The following is a 20,741-nucleotide window of genomic DNA, read 5'->3' as shown; positions in this document are numbered from 1 at the left end:
AGAATGGAGGAAGAAGACTTGAAACACTTGCTGATGGAGATCAAAGATTACAGTCTTCAGTATGGATTACATCTCATTGTAAAGACAAGAACGATCCTCACAACTAGAGCAGTAAATAATATCATGATAAATAAAGAAAATATTCAAGTTGTGTAGGATTTCATTTTACTTGGATCTACAATAAATACTCATGGTATCAACAAGACAAAACCAAAAGGTAAACCCAGAGTATCAACAATCAAATAATCAAATGATGTATTATATTGGACAGATCTGCTGCAAAAGACTTCTTTAAAGATTTCAAAAGATGTCAGTTTGAGGACTAAGGTGCACCTGACCCAAGCCATGGTCTTTTCAACCACCTTTTATGCATGTGAAAGCTGGACAATGAATAAATAAGACCAAAGAAGAATTGATGCTTTTGAAGTATGGTATAGGAGGAGAATATAGAATGTATCATAGACTGCCAGAAAACAAACAAGTAAGTTTAGAAAGAAGTATAGACAGAATGCGTCTTAGAAGCGAGGATGGCAAGACTTCACTTTCCATATTTGGACATGTCATCAGGAGAGACCAGTCCCTAGAGAAGGACATCATGCTTGGTATAGTAGAGGGTCAGCAAAAAATTGGGGAGGCTTTCAAAGAGATGGACTGACATAGTGGCTGCAATGATGGGGATATACACAGGAATGATTATGAGACCGATACAGTTCTGAGCAGTGTTTTGTTATGTTGTACATTGGGTCACTATGAGTTGAACTGACTCAGTGGCTTTTAACAACAAAAAAATTATTTAAAAAAATATTTTCACATTAAATTATTACAGCATTATTAGTTACAATTTTATTAGTAACTGAGTAGAACCTTTTTTGAGATTTTTTTTCTCCTTTTCCTTTTAATTACTACTTAATTCTCAAAAAAGTTATTTACACAGGTTCACAAATACTAATTACCCCAGTATTGTAGCTAGAACACCAGAAAATTTGTCAATGTCAGCAATTACAAAAACACTTGCTGTTAAGTGCCATTAAATCAGTTCTGACTCAGTGATACTGTACAGGGCTTCCAAGGAATGGTTGGTGGGTTTGAACCACTGGCCTTGCAGTTAGCAGTACAGTGCTGATCCTACAGTGCCACACCAGGACAAAAACAACAGTGTGTGCTTGTAGTGCTGGCAGATGAAAGCATGTGATTTGAAGTGTCATTGTAATCTGTTAATACTAACAGCTCTGATCAAAACACAAATGCAGTTAGAATGTTTTCTCTTTATAGGTGTATTGCTATTGTAAACTGGGCTTATGAAAAATGTTTTTGTTGTTATAACTAACTTAGAGATATTTTTATAAAAAATGTACACATTCCTGAAACACTGAACAAAAGTTTTATAGTCATTTTGGTGTCATCCTTTCTGACAGTGTCACCTGGTTCAGTCTGCATGCTTCCCACACCCACACTGTTATTATCAAATGTCATTGAGTCAGTTCCAACTCATAGCTACCTAATATAGGGCTTCCAAGGATTGGCTGGTGAGTTTGAACTGCCGGCCTTGTGGTTTAAACTGACCTTGCAGTCTAGTGTTTTCTTCCACAATGCTGCACCAGAGTGACGTTACTGTCACCATGTTAAGGATTAAATTAGCTTTGAGAGCAACTGGAATAGGGATTGAATGCTGCTGGGATTCTCATTCTTTCTCTCTCCCCATTTCTCACAGTACCTTCTTTAAGCTTTTACTTTGGACTTCTGGTGATGGTGGTAGCTGGGGAGGTGGGGTGGGAAAAGAAATTCACTATACAGAGATAAAAAGCTTTGGGGGTCAGTCAAGAGTAGGTTCAAATTCAGCTTTGTAAACTTAGGTATATTATTTAAGAATCCTGAAGGGATAAAAGTCAGGTCAATAGTAACTTTTAGGGTCTTTGGGGAGAATTACATGCAAAAGAATGCAGAAAGCACTTAGCATAGCAGTGGACCTACCTTAGGACCTCAATGAATGGTATTGTTATTATTATAGAATAACTACTGTTGTTAAGTGCTGTTGAGTTGGTTCCAACACATAGCGATCCTGTGATCCTGTGTGGGGATTCTGAAGAGTGGCTGGTGGGTTTGAACTGCCAAACTTGTGGTGATCTGAGCAGTGCTTATCCTACCAGGAGTTCAAGTAACTATTGCTCAAGTGTTACAAGTTAATGTGAAAGTGATAATATTTTCCTTTCACTTCCTGTATGAAACTGTGGAGTTTTGATAGGAGTTATCCACTGTTTCCTTTGCCTGTTCATCCTTTCGTCATTACTCTGAATGTGATCCAAAAGAAGTAAAGGGAGGGGGAAAAAGCCATCAAGTAAATTCGTTGTACTACACTAGCTATTTATTAGAGAAAGGTATATATATATATATATATTTTTTTTTTTTTTTTAATCACTAAGCAAGCAAAGAGTGGAATTCAGATAGGAGAGGTGAAAGAGAGAGAGAGAGAAAGATAATGAAAAATTTCTTCCAGATGGCAACAATGCCACAAAGAAATTTTTTTGTTGTTTCTTTAACTTGATTTTTTTTTTTTCTTCTACTAAAAATAACAAAGTGAAAAAATCAGGGAAAAACAAAAACACCACCACAAAAGAACTATTGTCATGATCCGCAGTGTGTTAGAAAGACAGGAAACAGTGCTTCTCTGTGTCAATTGCTGAGTAATACATTACCAACATTGTGAAACTTTTGAGATGCAGGCAGGCAATCTCATCTACCAAGATTTCAACAGGCTGCCGGATGACCAAATGTGTGTTCTTTTATGGTCTCTCTCCCCTATTAGCACTAGAGCTGTGTTGCTAACCGCAGTTTCCCCTGGACTTGGTGTTCAATAAATGCTGTTTAAGAATGAAGGCAGAGATCTATCTTTCCAGCCATCTTTTCCTCAAGCTTTCTGTCCCTCCCCTCCCTTTTCTCTGTGAAGGGGAATCTCTAACACATTGCCCAACTGGGCTTCTTGCACTTTCCCTGATGGCCCTCCCTTCACTGGACAAGACACTCAATACCCCATCTTAGGGGTGGCATTAGATTTTGAGTTCTTGGAGGAGAGTGCTGTGTTGTATTCATTATATGCTGGAGATGTAGTAAAGTGCCTGGCACATAGTGGGTGCACCATAACTCTTTGTTGAATACGTGATTGTGTGAAGAATTCAAAAACTTTGCCAAGAGTTTGCCTTTACAAGTATTTATTGAATTTCTTATGTTTGCCAAGCAGTGTGGTGAATGTAGAGATGACAAGGGTGAAAAGGCCCCTGCTCTTGGAGACGTAAATTCTAGTGGAGATAGACAATAAACATGTTAATAAAGAATCTGACTCCATTTTTGATGTTTGACCACTGTTAGCTTTTTGAAAGCCCATGCTTTCCCTTCCTACTTCTCTTCCACATCTGGGCAAACCTTAAAAAGCCTGGTGCCTTTCCTTGGCTCTGGCAGGAGTGTTCAAGTCACAGTGGTGTGCAGGGAGACTTTCACCACCTAACCACAACAAACAAGGAAGCCACTTGCCCCTCCTTTCTTTGAAGTCATCTAGAATTGCCCGGCTCTTCCCAGGGTGTGGATGATAAATCATTGCGTACCTTCTCAGTGCATGTATGATGTTAACACGCTTGACATCCAAAATGATTCTTTGGTAATAAAGGATGAGGGAAGGGTGAGCTCTGCCGGAGTTAATGTTCGAGGCAACTTAATTTCTAAAGAGCACCTTTATGTAGTGGGAATTGTAAGCTGATTCCTAATAGTGTCTTCTCTTTCCTCCATGTTGTTGTTAGGTGCCATCGAGTTGGTACCGACCCATACCGACCTTATTATGCACAGCAGACTGAAACACTGCCCGATCCTGAGCCAAGCTCACTACTGTTATCACACTTGAGTCCGTCTATGCTGCAAATCATAATCAGAGCTCATTTCTTCCTGTGTTCTTAACTAGATATACGGCCTTCCTGGAGGCCTGGTGTGGTGCTGAGGGTCAATGTGCTGGACAGCAAGGTAAGTTTGAACTGCAGGGTTAGCAGTTCAAGCTCACTAGTCGCTCCTCAGAAACCCTATACAGGGTCACTAAGAGTTGGAACAGAATTGACATCAACAACAACAATATGGCCTCCCAGAACAAAAACGATGTTTTCTGGATCCTCTTTTAGCTGGGATATTCTTTCTTCAGACTGGATGCAGTTGGAACCCCAGTGGCCATCTGGACCATGACAAGACCTTGGGAGCCAAAGCTGTGTGTAACAAAGTCATACAGTAGAAGGAGCCTGGATTCTTTCACTGGGGCGCACCAAAGCTCCCCGGACTGGCTACTTCTAGACTTGAATGTACATCTTGAACTTGTTAAAGTCACTGAAGTTTTAGATTCTATGCTTTTCTCACTTGAACCTAATCCTAAATCATATAGTTGTTTAACATATCACTTCAGAACCTGTTTCTTTTTTTAATGTCTTTCACCAACTCTAGTCTCTGTGTTTAACCCTGGTTCGGTTCTTCTCCATATGTTTTTCTTTATTTCTGCCCTTTCTTCTCTTAATTGAACATAAGCAAAAATCAAGTACCTTGTTGCATTATTTACTGAACACAGTTTGAAATCTAATTTTAAACTTTTATTATAAAGAATTTAAAACACAAAAGTAGACAGGCTAGGATACTGAACCCTTATTTACCCCATACAACCTGGGTTGTAGGCCCCAATAACCCACGGCCAACCCTGACACATTCATACCTCAAGCCTCTTCTCCCATCCACAATTAATTGGGAAACAACCCCCAAAAAACAAAACAAAAAAGACAAAAACAAAAAAATAAAACCCAGACCTCGTATTATTATATTACTCAATAAAATTTGAGTTCTCCTTCTCATTTGAAAAGCAAGTGAATCAAAGCTTTATTTCTTCTGGAAATAATTTCTTAACTCATGGCTTCCTTCACCTGAAAAAAAAAATCTTTTTTTAAAATCATCTTCTGAAGAATTTGTCTTCCTGCTTTCCTTCCCTTTTCTCTTCTCCTCTTTCCTTTTTCTCTTTCCCTCTTGTCTTCCTCTCTTTGTATCTAACACACCTCCTATTGCACTTTTAAGAAAGACATCCATGTCTAATTATTCCAATCATAGTCATGATTCTTTGATATAACTCTCCCTTCTAATTTTGTTTTTTACTTTATAAATAGAAATTTATTCTCTCACAGTTTAGGAAGCTAGAAGTTCAAATTCAGTTTGTCAGTGGTAGGGGAAGGCTTTCTCTCTTTGTTGGCTTTGAGGATAGGTCCTGTCTCCTTTCTGCATCTGTAGGCTCAGCAATTTCCTTGAGTCTTGGCATCAGTCTTCCCCCCTGCATCTAGGAGCTTCACAGTGCAGGGCCCCCAAGCCCAAAAGATGCACTCCACTTCTAGCTCTTCTTTCTTGCTGATAATAGGTTCTTTCTCTTCTTTCCAATTTTAGCAACCAGGGTTGGTATGAGTTGGAATCAACTCGGTGGCAGTGGGTTTGTGTTTTTAATGAATCAATTTTGTTAAATTGGCAGAATTTACTAATTTATAGTCTTTTTATGAGTTTGGATACAAGTTTTTTTTTTTTATACAGTCACTTAATCTTTAATGCTTCCTCCCCCCAAATAATAAAAATCAGACATGCTAGTAACACACAGTGGGAAAACATGATAAACACAAATATTCTATTTACAACATTAACTTAAATTAAGTATTGGATATTAATTTAACTAGATAAAATCTAAATCCTTAATAATACAATGGATTTGTGTGTATAACATTTTAGGTCAATTTTGATATCACTCATATATAAGAATCAAGAGGTTTCTCATAGGTGAAGTGTAACCAATATTTTGGATGGTGTATAAGAGTCCTGGTGTGACATAAGCACTGGACTGCTAAATACAAGGATAGCAGTTCAAACCCAGCAGTCACTCCTTGGGAACCCTGTATAGAGGATCACTATGAGGAGGAACTGACTAAATGGCTTAACAACAACATAGGGCCACAAGGAGTTTTGGTGGCACCATGGTTAAAGAGTGACTGCGAACCCAAAGTAGTTCTTTTAACTCACCGTCACTGTAGGAGAATTTTGTGGCAGTCTGCTTCCGTGAAGATTTACATCCTTGGAAACACTATGGGTCAGTTCCACTCTCTGCCTTATAGGGTCACTATGATTGGAATTGATTGTGCAGGGGTTTGTTTTTTGGTATAGGGTCCTTATGAGTTGGAATTGATTCTCTAGGAAAGGGATTTAAAACAAACAAACAGATAAAGCCAAAATTTTCCACAAAAGGGTGAGATCACAGAGTCAAGCTCAAATTCCCATAGTCTTTATTTGCTTTTATTTTGTTACCTGGGTAAAAAACACATTTGTTATTTGTATATGGTAAAAGTACAAGAATTCTGGCCAATTTACATTACTGATTTTATATACTTTTGAAACTCCTACTACATTCTTGAGCATTACAAATGTATTTCTCCTCTGGAAAGTTGTAGGAGGTGCATGCTATGCCTCACTCCATTCCTTCCGCCTATACCATATCTTCAAATTCACCCCAATAAAAAAGGTGGTAGGTCTTGTACCTTCAGCATATAGCATGGTGGAAGAATTTGTCATTGTTTCACGTTTTGTTTACTTTTCTAGACTGAAGTATTTGAGAGCAAGGACTTGCTACTTTCATCTTTGAATCTTGTAGCGCCAAGTCAAGAGTTGGTGTCCAAGAACATTTTATGAAATGAGTCAATACAGAAACTCTGTAGACAGAACTATAGCATAGTGTCTTGGAGTTCAAGTTCATTTAGCAAGATGGTATTTAATGCCTCCCTTGTTCTTTATCTTTAGTGGTTTCTGAAAACAATTTTTCTTTTCTCATTGACCTAATATCATTTTTCTTATCATACCCTATCCACTTAAGTCTTATGATTTTCTTAAAAGTGTGAATTTTTTTTAGGAAGCAAGGGAGTGATTAACTTTTCAGGCTAAGAGCGGAGATCCCTGGGACCATCAAGGGAGAAGAGCAGAGAGCGGGACCCTACCCAGAAAAGCAGTGATGCCTAAGATGGAGGCAGAGATGATGACGTGGAGAGATGGAGCTGTTGGGGACTTTAGACATAGAAAGGAAGACGGGCTGTGTGCTGAGGACTGGGGGGCATGCTTGTAGTGTATACCCTTTGGATGGGTGATGATGCATGGAGGGGATTGTAACCACAGCAATGAAATGATATACTATAGGATGAATGTAAAATTAATGTTCTCCCATATAAACTATCACATAATTCACAATAAAACATTTTTAAAAAGTGTGTATTTCTATGCCTGAGAGAGTTTTGATTTAAATTTTCAGACCTAGCATTGAATATTAAGGTCTATATACGATTTAGTGCTTGGTTGCTAACAGAAAGGTTGTCAGTTCTAATCTACCGCCAACTCTGTGGGAGAAAGGGCCTTTTGATTTGCTTCCACAAAGATTACAAAGGAAATCCTGTGGGGCAGTTCGACTCATTCCTATAGGGTCTTTATGAGTCAGAATAGACTCAATAGCATACAACAATAGCAATAATATACTACTATCATATTTTTAAGGAGCTCTGGTAGTGTAGTGGTTACAAATTGGGCTGTGAACCTTGAGGTCAGCAGTTTGAAACTACCAGCTGTTCCATGGGAGAAAGATGAGACTTTCTGCTCCTGTAAAGATTTACAGCCTTGGAAACCCTGTACAGGGTCGCTATGAGTTGGAACCGACTCCACGGCACATAACCACTACCACCACCATTATATTTTTTGTGATAATTTGCCCATATAAATACTGCACGCAGACACATAACATGTGGAAATTATGAAATTAGGTAAACAGCTTTGGCATAGCACACCCATGCATATACTGTATACATCTCTAATAGTTCCAGAGATGAATTTTGTCTTCATTCACTAGTCCTTCCACATTATAGGTAAAGCATATCATTCTGTATATTTTTAAAAATCTCCTATTTATGTGTATAAAAATTATTTAAAAAATGTGTTTACTAAGGGAGAAGAGCAGAGAGCGGGACACTACCCAGAGAAGCAGTGACATCAGAGATGGAGGCAGAGATGATGATGAGGAGTGATGGAGTGGCTGGGGACTTTAAACCCAGAGAGGGAGAGGGGCTGTGTGCTGATGATGGGTAGCAGGCTTCCAGGGTATACCCTTTGGTTGGTTGATGATGCATGTAGGGGATTGTAACCATAACAACGCAATGATGTACGATAAGATGAATGTAAAGCTAATGTTGTCCCATGTAAACTCACATAACGCACAATAAAACATTGAAAAAAAGTATTTACTTTAGTCATTTGGTTTCATACTCTGGCTTCGATATGACACTCCATTGCTCCATTCATGAATCTGATGACAATCTTTTTATCAGGAAATTGTAAAAGTTAAATAATTTTGCATATCACTTTTGATCTACTGGTAAATACTTTGGGCATACATTTTAAGCAACATAAAGTCAATACCTACATTAAGTAAAGTTTCCATATGATAAGAAATATAAATTCAGCAACATGTAAAAAAATTGATATAGTGCAGTTTATGAAAATAACGTGGGCAGAGCAGGATAGGCTGGGCTGGGCTATAAGGTGGCAAAAAACAATGTGTTATTTACTATCTATCTATCTATCTATCTATTATCTATCTATCTATCTATCTATCTATCTATCTATCTATCTATCTATCTATCTATCTATCATACAAGCCATGGTATTTTCAGTCATCTCATATGGATGTGAAAGTTGGACAGTGAATAAGGAAGACCACAGAAGAATTGATGCATTTGAGTTACGATGTTGGAGGAGAATATTGAAAGTGCGATAGGCTGCCAAAAGAACAAACAGATCTGTGTTAGAAGAGGTGCAGCCAGAGTGCTCCTTGGAGGCCAGGATGGCCAGACTTCATCTCTCATACTTTGGACATATTGTCAGGAGGGACCAGTCACTGGAGAGGGATAGCATGTTTGGTAAGGTGGAGGGGTCACTGGAAGATCCCCAGTGAGATGGATGGGCAAAGTGATAACAACAACTGGCTGAAGCGTTGCAACAATTGTGAGACTACCCAGGACCGGGCAGTGTTTCCTTCTGTGCACAGGGTTGCTATGAGTTGGTACCGACTCGGCACCTAACAACAACAATGATACTCATGAGAAAGTGAGTAGTGCTCTCCTAGAACAGTGGAAAGACTGATCTCCTGGTCTGATAGTTTAAAATGTTGGCAAGAGAGTTCCAAATGTTCAGAATTGGCAGAACACATGAAAAACTCTCTCCTGACTTGATTCAGGGGAGCCTGAATGCACACAGAAAATTGTGCTAAACAAACATGTAATTAAAGTAAATATACACACTCACGCAACAGTAAACTCAGCTAACTGTTATGGATTGCAAACAAAGATAAATCTGATGTCCCAACAATCTAATAAAATAACCATGTGGACACTGAAAATAAATAATATGGAGATGAGAACTTTTAAACTTTAAATGGAGTAGGAATTATTTTGAAATATTAATTGCACATGCAAACAATATTGTTCTTTCAAATCATACACTGAGAAAGAGTAACAGAGAGAGAGACCAAGAGAAAAGCCACGCTCTGACTGTAGACAGTCATTCCACATTTAAATATTTAGAATTTTCAATAGCCTGTGAATACAAGGAAATTTATTACATTAAGGTAGTTGTTAGATGTTTGACGTGTGGCTGATATTTTCATAGTATGAGAAATATCAAGCTGACATTATGCTGTCTCTGTGATGATTGCTTCCAAATGTCAGAGTGCAGAAACATATTCATGGGACTTCAGTGCCTTACCATAGTGTCAATTTCAAAGACATTCACATTGACTTCTTTTTTATTTAAACACGCTAAATGAAGTATGAAAAGCAGGTTGAGAAATCCAGGGAGAAAGGAAGAGCAAAGAAGAAACCGTATTGACAAGAAAAATTTAAAATAATAGATTGATGTACTCTTCCATCAATTTCCATGGACTCCTTCCTGGCTGACAGCAGGCTTTAGCGACTGCCTACTAATATTTCTGACAGCTGGAGTCTTGCTGATCATATTATTTCACTCATTCATAACTGAGAGGCCTAATGTATCATTTAAATTGAACTGGGGAAATAAAAATTAAGATGAGAACTATTTCATTATTTTACAATTATCTTTAGTAAATAAATCAAATATCTAAATGAATATTTCGTATCCACTCTTAATACTAACATGGGACTTCAAACTAAAACCAAATAACTTAAGTATTTTCAACTAAAAATCCACTGTTTAGTTCACCAATCTCTTTCATAGTTAATTATGAACCACTGAACTGCTATTTTGGAAATTACTCAGAGTTTTGTTTTTTTAAAACAAATTAGTCACATCAGAGATAATTATGAGTTTAAATAAACCTTTGTCTTTCCAATTATGTGCACAGCAAGGCTCCTAGTTACTTGAGGTCACAGTAATCCCATGGTATCCTCTGAAAAGCATTTTCTCCTGAAGTCTGTCTTGCTAGATTTTTTTTCTGCTCTCAGAAGCTAGTATCTTTAATTTTTCAATTTTCTGTTTAGCAACACTGGGAAACATGATGATGATGGATTCAGAGTCTTAAAATGAGCCACGTTATTTTTGATTTCTGTAGGTCAATGATAGAAGTCACTGTGTAGCCACCAGAATTCTTGGATTTATCTCATGAAATGTTATTTCTAATACAAACAAAAGTTGCATGACCTCTGTGAACTAAGCCAGCTACTTTATTGTGGTTGTTAAGTGCCGTGGAGTCGATTCCGACCCATAGCGATCCTGTATAGGGTTTCCAAGGCGCAACTGGTGAGCGTGAACCTTGCAGTTCAAACGACTTTGCAGTCTGATGCGTTAGCCCACAGCACCACACCAGAACTCCTACTTTGGGGGCTATAAAAAATTTTTAATTGTTCCTGGAAAAACATAGGACAAACATGCTGACAGGCAAAAAAAACAAACAAAGGTTTGTAACTTTGTTCACTAGACCAAAGCCAAAACAAAAGGATGGATAGTTCTGTTACCCTCTAGCTATTAGGAGTTCTTGAGTCCTTTTCGACTAGTTTCAACATTATGTATAACAGAACAAACCTGTCCTGAGCCCATTGTTGCATCCACTGTGTCAATCCATGTCATGGAGGATCTTTTTTTCGTGTGTGTGTGTGTGTGTGTGTGTGTGTGTGTGTGTGTGGCAGATCCTTTATCAAGCAAGGAGCTCTGATAGGCTAGTGGTTACAGTCGGGTTGCTAATCTTACGGTCAGCAGTTTGAAACTACCTGCGGTTCCACGGGAGAAAGATAAGGCTTTCTGCTCCCGTAAAGATTTACAGCTTCGGAAACCCTGTTCAGGGTCGCTATGGGTCGGAACCGACTCCACGACACACTACCACCAACACCACCAACCACAATGCCTAGCCTGCCCAGGGCTCAGTCCCCAATTCGCTGCCATTGAGTAGATTCTGATTTATAGGCTGTAAATCTGTGTTGGTGGTTATGTGCCGTGGAGTCGGTTCCGACTCATAGTGACCCTGTACAGGGTTTCCGAGGCTGTAAATCTTTACCAGAGCAGAAAGCCCCATCTTTCTCCCGCGGAAGAGGTGGTAGTTTCCAACCGCTGACCCTGAGGTTAGCAGCCCAATTCCTAAACACTCTCATCTTTCTCCCGCAGAGCGGCTGGTGGGTTTGAACTGCAGACCCAGTGCGTACCCTCTAGAACCACACTTAGGCCTCTGGGGGAGGAGGGAAATCCAAACTAGAGAATGTCCCTCCTGTTAGGAATTAGCATGCAGGAGATTGTGGGCTGATGGGAAGTGACCTAGCCAGACGTTTAAAGGTCTTCATCTTGATCCCCACCTTGTCTTGGGCTACCGCCCAAGAGCCTGCGGCAAGCCGGTCGCGCCGCGGAGGTACGGAGCGCCCCCCTGTGGCTGCATGGCCGCGCTGCTCCAGGGCAGCAGCGGCGGCGGCGGCGGCGGCGGCGGAAGGGGCGGTGTCTGAGCTGGCGGAGCCACGCGGCGATGGCGGAGCCAGTGCGGGAGGAGCTTTTGGCTCTGGCTGCGATTTTCTGCGGGCAGGACGAGTGGGAGGTGCTGAGCCACTCAGGTGACTATCCCTGTGCTGAAAGTACTGAGACCACTGGCCGCCCATACTCTCCCCAGCCCTCCTCCCAGCCAGGGCTCTCTACCCCGGCCCAGGGTCCTCGGGCCACAGCCCGTCCCTCCGCGTGGGGCGGAAAGGAAGCGGGCCCATGCAATGGCCTCGGTCGTAATTGACTGATTGAAATGACACACACCGGGTCGGGAGTGTGAGGCCACCCACTAAAACGTGAATAACGCCCCTTGTTGCAAAGCTGCACAGATCCAGAACAACGTGCTCAGTTTCGCCCAATCCTTGGGCGACCCCTGCCGCGTCTGCATGGCATCCCGCCCCTCAGCCCCACGCCTTACCCTGCGCTTTAGTGGTGTGTGCCCTCTGGCTGCAATGTTACCCCCAAGTCAGCACGTATTTATTTATCCTTCAGTTGTTAAGTGCGTTTTCTGACTCAGCGATCCTGTATAGAGATATCAAGGAGCAGTTGGTGGATTTGAGCCGTTTTGGGAGTAGCAGTCCAGTGCTTACCCTGCTGCGCCACACCAGTACCTTAGCCTTTAGTTGTCATTTTTATAAGCAGCCTATCCAGACATCCCTAAGGAGCTCTGGCAGCGTAGTGTATTACTAGTTGAGCTGCTAAACTAAAGGTCAGCAGTTCGAATCTACCAGCCACTCAGCGGGAGAAAGATGAGGCTTTCTGCTCCGGTAAAGATTTATAGTGTTGGAAACCCTATACAGGGTCACTATGAGTCAGAATCTACTCCACGGCACATAACTACTACAGTAAATTCAGCTTCCCCAAATTACATTATATCCCTTAACTTCATAGCACTCACTTCAATTTTAACTATATATGGGTATTTGCTTGTCTGAAATTGTATGTTAGCAAGACCTTTGTTTAGTAATCACAACACCTCAGACACCTAGAACAGGCATATGGTAAGTAGTAAATGTTGAATGAATTAGATGACGGCTCAACAGTGGGAGAATTCTGTTCTTTGTGGGATGCCTTCTGGCTAATGGACGTTATGTGCAGCCAACTATTACTGGAGGCTTGTGTTTGTAGTATGCTGAGCAGGTTGGAGAGCTTCTAGACTAAGACAGATGAGGAAGAAAGGCCTACTTGTCTACTTACAAAAACCACTCAAAGCCTTATGGATCACAGTGGTCCAGTCTATAACCGTCGACGGTATGGCACAGTTACCCCAAAGCATTGCCTACTGTTGTGCACGGAGTCACCATGAGCCAGTGGTGGGACTCAGTGGCAGCTCACAACAACTTGTTATGTTTCCAAGTTAATGGCTTGTTTCTGCAACTTAAAAAAAAAAAAAAAAAATCTACTGAAAGGTGGTTGCCAATTACAGGTTCTTTTCCCAAAAGAGCATTAATGTATTACATATTTTGAATTCCTACTCTCTGAAAACATTGATGGGTTCGGAGATGAGAAAGGCACTGTTTATATCCTCTAGGAACTTAGTCTAGAAAGGTGGCTTCTATGCACAAAATGGAGCGCTGGTGCGGTGCTGCTGGTTAAAGCGCTGAATTGCAAAGTAAGTTTGAGTGTCATGGTTGGTGGTTCAAGCTCATCAGCTGCTCCTTGGAAGCCTTATACAGGGTTGTTATGCGTTGGAACTAACTCGCCAGCACTTACCGACAACATTTTTAGAAACTACATTCAATTTTATTTACAAAATACATTCAGTTTAAGAAGTGCAGTGATGTAGGTCTTTCACCATTTCTGTGTAACTTTCAAATACATTATGTATATTTGGGGGCATGATATTTACCCTTCCAATGTAGTGTTTCAGCTACTATTCAAATTGGCTTTCTGATCATAAATTGGTTGATCTTTAAGAAGGTAATGTAAAATGGGCTGGATGTTGTAAGAAAGCCGTCTAGAATTTAAGATGTTTCCGCGGCAGCCATGTGATGTGTTACACACAGATCTGGAATTGGCTCCTTTTCATTTCTTCTTGCGTTCGCTCATCCACACACATTCATTGAACAGGTTATGTTCCAGGCACTGTGAATGTATTCGTGTACTATAACTGCTTTTTTTTTTTTTTAGTTCTTCGTCTGCTTTGTATTTTTTTTTAAACAGTTGTTTAAAATTCACATGAAAGTGTTAGTTTTTCTAATGTTGTCCCCTATTCTGATTAAATATTTCTAATTCTGCACAATATCTCTTCCCATCTGCATTGCTCTCTTTACTGATAGTTATGTCTGCCCGAGGGAGCCCTGGTGGCACAGTGTGTAAAGTGCTCTGCTCCTAGCCAAAAGGTTAGTGGTTCAAACCCACCAGCTTCTCCAAGGGAGAAAGATCTGACAATCTACTGTAAAGATTGTTGTTGTTGTTTAGTGCCGTTGAGTTGATTCCGACCCATAGCGACTTTGTATCAGGTTTCCAAAGAGTAGCTGGTAAGCTTGAACCACCGACCTTGCAGTTCAAACAGCTTTGCCTTGGAAACCCTGTGAGGGAACTTCTGATCCGTTTTATAGGGTTTTTATAAGCTGGAATTGACTCAGTGGCAGGTGGGTTGGTTTTTTTGGTTTTGAGGCAGTGTAGAAAAGATGAGGCGTTCTGCTCCTGTAAAGATTTACAGCCTCGGAAACCCTGTACAGGGTCACTATGAGTCGGAACCGACTTCACAGCACTTAACAACAACAATTTGAAAGGAGCATCAGTTTTCCTAAATTCCTTTATTGTGGCTCCATTGGGAATGCCCTGGGAAAGTGAGCCTGTGATTTTTGTATCACACTTTAAAGAGGATGGTGTGGTAGTGGCTTGGGTCAGAAGTACACATTTAAGAATAAAACACTGCTGATTTGTCAGAGACAACCCCCCACAAATAAGCAGAGAAAGAAAAGGAGCAGTTTTTGTTTTTTAATATTGAGAACACCATGAACCCTCTATCTCCTGTTAAATTGAGCATGACTTTTAAGCCATGCCTCCTAATTAATTTAATTCAGTGATCTGACATCAATAAGTAATTAAATTATAAAAGAAGTCAGTGTAACAACTTAGGACATTTTGTTGCTGAAAGCTTCACTGGAGAGTAGAACGATTCAGTGCCTGAAACGGAGGTGTGATGTTGACAACTGGGAATGAAAGGTGAGGTAAGGACCTGTTTAACAGATCAGGAGAAAGGTGCTGTCAGGTTGGGCTGGAGGATATAAATTCGACGGCTGATGTGGGTTGAATTGTGGCTCAGAAGATGTGTTCAAATGCTAACATCTGGTTACCTGTGAATAATGTGACCCTGTTTGGAAGTAAGATCTTTGCAGATATAATCAAGTTAAGATACGGTCACATTGTATGAGTTGTTGTTGCTATTGTTGTTAGGAGTCAAGTCAAAGCAAGCCACATGACAAGGTCACCGTCCCATAGGGTTTCCTAGGCTATGTGGAGCTGTGGGTTAATGCGCTGTGCTGCAACGTTTGCTTGAGCTGCAAGGTCAGTGGTTCAGGCTTACCAGCTGCTCCTCAAAAACCCTATATAGTGTCGTTATGGTTGGAACCAACTTGATGGCACTTAACAACAACAACAGCAATCTTAGGGAAGCAGATTGCTAGATCTTTCTTCTGCAGAACTGCTGGGTAGGTTCACATCACCAATCATTCCACTAACAGCAGCTAAGTCTTAACTAGTGTGCCAGCAAAACTCCTATATTGGTTGAAGGTGGACCCTAATCCAATATCTCGTGCCCCTATAAGAAGAGGGAATTTGGACACAGATACAGAGAAGAGAAGGGCATTTGCAGAGAAAGGTAGAGAACCAAGTGGTGCAGCCAAGGAATACCAAGGATTGCCAAGCAACCATAAGAAGCTAGGAGAGAGGCAAGAAAGGATTGTTCCCTAGAGCTTTCAGAGCCATCAAGGACCTGCCAAGACCTTGACTTTAGATTTGTAGCTTCCTAAAATGTGAGAGAGTATCTTTTATTCTAAGCCATCCAACCTTTGGTACTTTGTTACACAGTCTCAGGAAATTTACAGTACGAGAACGTCCAGTGTACCTTCAGTTGTGTCTTGGCTTCTCTCTGTTGCCGCTTGACTCTGGAGAATGTTAATAGAGGGATTGCACATCTTGTGATGTGATAGCCCAGGAAGTTTAGGCTGCCAACTTGACCTGGGTCAACTGGTAAGCCATAAAATTGACGAGGATGAATAATTGGATTCAGTTTAGCTTTAATTGGGTTAATTTATGCTGAGAATTTTTGAAGTTTATCTCTGTTTTGGCCTCTCTGCAATGGTTATAGTAAGGTCATAGTAAAAGGCACTGGGGATACATTACGTAAGCCCCACCCTCCTGTCTACCAAGAGGACTGTGAGTTGGTCAGATCAGAGGTGTTATATCCTTCCCTTGTGGTGCTGTCAGTCCAGGTACCAGGTTTAATGGAGTCACCGATCATGTGTCTGATACACTAATGCATTTTACTCAGTGAGAGGTACTCAGCCGTAGTTTACGGATAAGACAACGTACTCGGACTGTTTAAGTAACCAGGAGGCTTGAGTAGGAAATGGGCCCGTGTACCGCATCATGCATTAACTCATTGCTCCTTAATAGAGGTGGGGCTCAGCTTCAGGGAACATTCTTAGAGAGCAAGGCTAGCACTTATCCAGAGACAGCAATAATGAACAACCACCCAGAGAAAAGACATGGGTCTGACTCAAATTATGTTCTAAATAATTCTGAGGGCTTGTGTGTGTACATACCTACAAGATGGATGAGATTGGTATTGTTATTTATCTCTTTTCCTTGTGGGGAAATTGAGGGTCAGATTCCATAACTGTAGGCAATGCCCATTATATGTAGGAGTTGGGTTTCTGGAAATTATTTCATAAAGACCAAACAAGTAAAGTGGGAGATGTGTAGAATAACCCTGCGTCATGTAGCATGTTCGCACAGTAGCTGCAGAATGATGTTTCATGGTTAACACTAATGCTCCGATTGGATTGAGCCCACTTGTAAAATGAATCATGACTGTCACACTTTGTCTGGTCAGCTCTGTTCCTCTTGGTTTCCAGTGTTGAGCTCATCTCTGTAAAACTGGTTCAGCCTTGTACTTTCCTTCCAAAGGATGTGGTTGCTGCTTCTAGCTTCATTTATTATAGTTGTTTTTTTGTAATCATATTTTAAACCTACATATGAAAGTCCAGCTGAGACATGCAGACCAACAGTAGTGTCAGTGTGCTTGCAGAGAGCTGCCTGGGAGGAGGAGGAGGAGGAGGAGGAAAGAAAAGCCAATGCTTGTGAAGTGTGGAAGGGTGTAGGGGGTTCCTACTGGTTTTTTGTTGAAGTCCTTCTATAAGTATATACCAGGAGACTTGAAAAAGTTCATGGAAAAGTTCCATTCTCTTTTCATTCCATTTTCCACAAACTTTTTGAAGTTCTCAAATAAAAGTTGGGGAGGACAAAAAAGGCAAGTATGGGAAAATCTGCTGTTTATGGTATGCAAATGATTTCTTAATGGACTCTATGAGTCTTGAAGAACCATTCTCTTTGAATTTTTATTGGTTTACATTTTCTCTTCCAGTGTCTTTTGTCATTGAACCATATTTCTGGAGCTTCTGTTTTCTCTTGTAGACTATGAAGTAGAGTGAGACCCTAAAAATAATGTTCACGTGAGATTGGGAGTTCAGGGTTTCTAGTTTGAGTTTCTGTTGTTCTCAGTGTGGTTAAGAGTGTGTTTTGTTTTATGTATTTGTGAGAACATTTCCAAGCCTATTTCAGTTTGTGTTTTAGTTAGTTATGAAATTGATGCACCGATGAGTAAGGCAGAGCAACTAATAAAAAACTCCACCCTAATAAATATGCATGTGAACTTTAACCAGAAGACAAGACCTATACGCACTTGCTTTTTTTAAATAACAAAGTATATGTTTGGTAAAGTGGAGGATCCAAGAAAAAGAGGAAGCCCTCCAATGAGATGTATTGGCACATTGGAGGCAGCAATGGGCTTAAACATAGCCATGATGGTAAGGTTAGAGCAGGACCAGACAGTGTTTCTTCCTGTTGTGCATAGGGTCTTTATGAGTCCGTACCAACTTGATGCCACCTAACAACAACAACAAATGATTTGTTCAATGTAAACTCAGTTAGTGATCCACTTGGCAAACCCACAATAAAAAGTCCAAAAAAAAAGGCAATGGAATTTTTCCACGAACTTTCTTCCCCTTCTTTTTTCTTTAGGCCTTCTATTTTTAATTGAGTGAAAGTTTGCAGTTTTATATTCAACAAATCAGAATGCTTAGTTTCATCACAATGATTGTAGTTCCCTCCATGTACCACCAACTAACCATAGTGAGCCCGCTCACTTTAACTTTTGTATTCCTCCCTGTGTCTTAAGACCTGTTTCTTTTTGTAGTGGCTGTAGGATAGGTGCAAATGGCCTTGTCTTGGAACTTGTAAGAAGTTTCGTTTTTTAGGGCATTAGCTTTCTTGGGGATAGATGTTTGAGTATGCTGTGTTTGTGAGTTAGAGCCTTTGAAGACCCAGGAGGGACAGAGATTAGCATCACATCTAGAACACAATTAGTTTTCAGTTGATCCACTGTTTCTAAGCTGTTAATAATCTTATAGCTGATAGGGTCAACTTTGTTTTCTTTTTCAGGAAAAAAAAGAAAACAAAAATCAAACAGCGAATATAGATGTTACATGAAAAGTTCTGAGAGGAAGAGCCAGTTTAGTTGCAAGTACAAACTGAGGCAGGAGGGTAGGAGATATGCTTCTAAGGGTTTAGGGAGAATGTGTTTTTAAAAGACTATTTACTTCTATTACCACACTAAAACCAACAGAATGGGAGTATGTTATTGGTCTTTTCATTGTTTTAGAGGAAGCATGGTTTTGTATAATTTTGGTTAGCAGTTGGAGTGTGTTTATGGGGGAGTGATGGGTAGAGGGAAATCACCCAGAAGAACAATGAGGAAGAGTGAGAATTCTATCCATTTCTGAAAAGAATTAAAGCAGCCTTTCTTTTAAATATAAATAACCAATACTTTCAATATTTCCTAAAGCAGACTTCAGAATTTCCCCCTATTTGCAATTCTGTTTACTGACTAGGACCATGGGAAGGCAGAGAAAAATGAAAATTGGTTAGGATTTGACTAGCCAGGTCTCTGCAGCTTTCCCAGATTTTCCTCTCCCTTGACTGCTTGTTCTGGTCAGCTAGTTCCCTGTGCTGGGGAGGACAGATTGGTGTTGATACTACAGAGTGGAGGACACTGCGGGCTGCAGGGTTCTCGTCAGAAAGGATTCTTGCTGGAGGACAAGAGGTGGCTTTGTAGACACAGGTTCTGTGTTCGTTTCCTATGGCTGCTGTAACAAATTCTCAAAAACCTGGTGACTTAAAAGAACGCACATCTACTCTTACAATTCTGGAGGTCAGCACTCTGAAATCTCATTTTCTCTCCTTTTCCAGCTTTTAGAGATACATTACTTGTATTCGTTGACCTGTGGCCCCTTCCTCTATCCTCAAAGCCAGCAGCATAACATCTTGCTTCAGCGGTCACATCACTGTCCATTTCTGTGGTCAAACCTCCCTTTACTTCTCTCTAATAAGGACACTTGTGATTGCATTTGGAGTCCACCTGGAAAATCCAGGATCATCTCCCACCTCAGGTCCTTCAATTAATTACCTATGCCAGTGCCCTTTGTACCAAAGTACCATTCACAGGAGATTAGGACAAGGATATCTTTGGGGGACATTGATTTGGCCACTGCAGGTACCAAGACTTTTATACTTGTGAGATTCATGCTTATAAGAGAGCTGTATCGTTCTAAGAGCGTGAGGCTGTAAAGTTTTGACACTTCTTATACTTGCTTTTTTTGTCATTACTTAAAGAATATTGAGATATTTCATTGACAGAGAAAATAATTTAGTTGACACGATTCAAGCCTAATAATTCTGGGTATGAAAACACCATGAAAGAAGTTCAGGGTACTAGGGAACTCCTATGCAGGCTTATAGAGAGACACCACCTTGAAGTTTACGCAAGATTTTAATAGGTAGAAAGTTAAGGTCCTTCTTGCCAAATAGCAGGAACAAGGGCCTGGATCTGGGAAACCACAGACTGACTGTTCAAAGCACAGTAAAAAGTAGATTCATTGAAGAAAACAGTAAGGAGATAAAGCTGGAATGGTTGGTGGCCATATATTGTGACTGACCTCAAGTATTTGATGGAGGAAATAGAACTTTGTCAGTGGGGAGTTGTTTTGAACAGGGGTTTCAAAAGTTTATGGAAAGAAGGAACAAATCTTTACAGCGAGGATCATTCCCACCTCCTCCATACACAGAGTAGACAGGGGTGGGCAACTTGGACATTGACTACCCAAAATGGGGGGAGCTATATAGGCAAGAAGTGACTGGCTTACAAGCTTTCTTTCAAGAGGGAACCTAGATCCAGAGGGCACGGAGGAACGTAGAATCTCCACTGAGTAGTATCCAATCTGTCTGTGCGGGGCTGATGAAAGGAGATGCAGATAGGTCTCTTGTGATACAATAGTGAATAATTGTTATCAGGACTGATAGTGAGGGCTGGAAATGTAAAGGTAGACGTTTTGTAGCAAAAGGAGGAGAGTGATTGACTTTGCAGTCTAGGAGCAAAGGTACCTGGG

General features: G+C 40.5%; 1 protein-coding gene across 2 annotated transcripts in view; it reads left to right on the top strand.

Annotated features, from left to right (window-relative positions):
* The first annotated feature begins 11,983 nt into the window (after positions 1 to 11,983).
* RWDD3 (RWD domain containing 3) overlaps positions 11,984 to 20,741 on the top strand; it is a 17,951-nt gene continuing 9,193 nt past the window's right edge. For both annotated transcript variants that reach the window (XM_006830936.1, XM_006830937.1), the window contains exon 1: positions 11,984 to 12,140. In XM_006830936.1, the coding sequence (XP_006830999.1) occupies positions 12,056 to 12,140 (85 nt within the window). In that variant the 5' untranslated portion in view covers positions 11,984 to 12,055. The remainder of the gene's footprint in view (positions 12,141 to 20,741) is intronic.

The sequence above is a fragment of the Chrysochloris asiatica genome, unplaced genomic scaffold (genome assembly GCF_000296735.1).
Source record: "Chrysochloris asiatica unplaced genomic scaffold, ChrAsi1.0 scaffold00002, whole genome shotgun sequence".
NCBI classification, from domain to species: Eukaryota; Metazoa; Chordata; class Mammalia; order Afrosoricida; family Chrysochloridae; genus Chrysochloris; species Chrysochloris asiatica.
The sequence above is the reverse complement of the archived record's forward strand: the minus strand, read 5'-3'. Positions and strand labels throughout refer to the sequence as shown.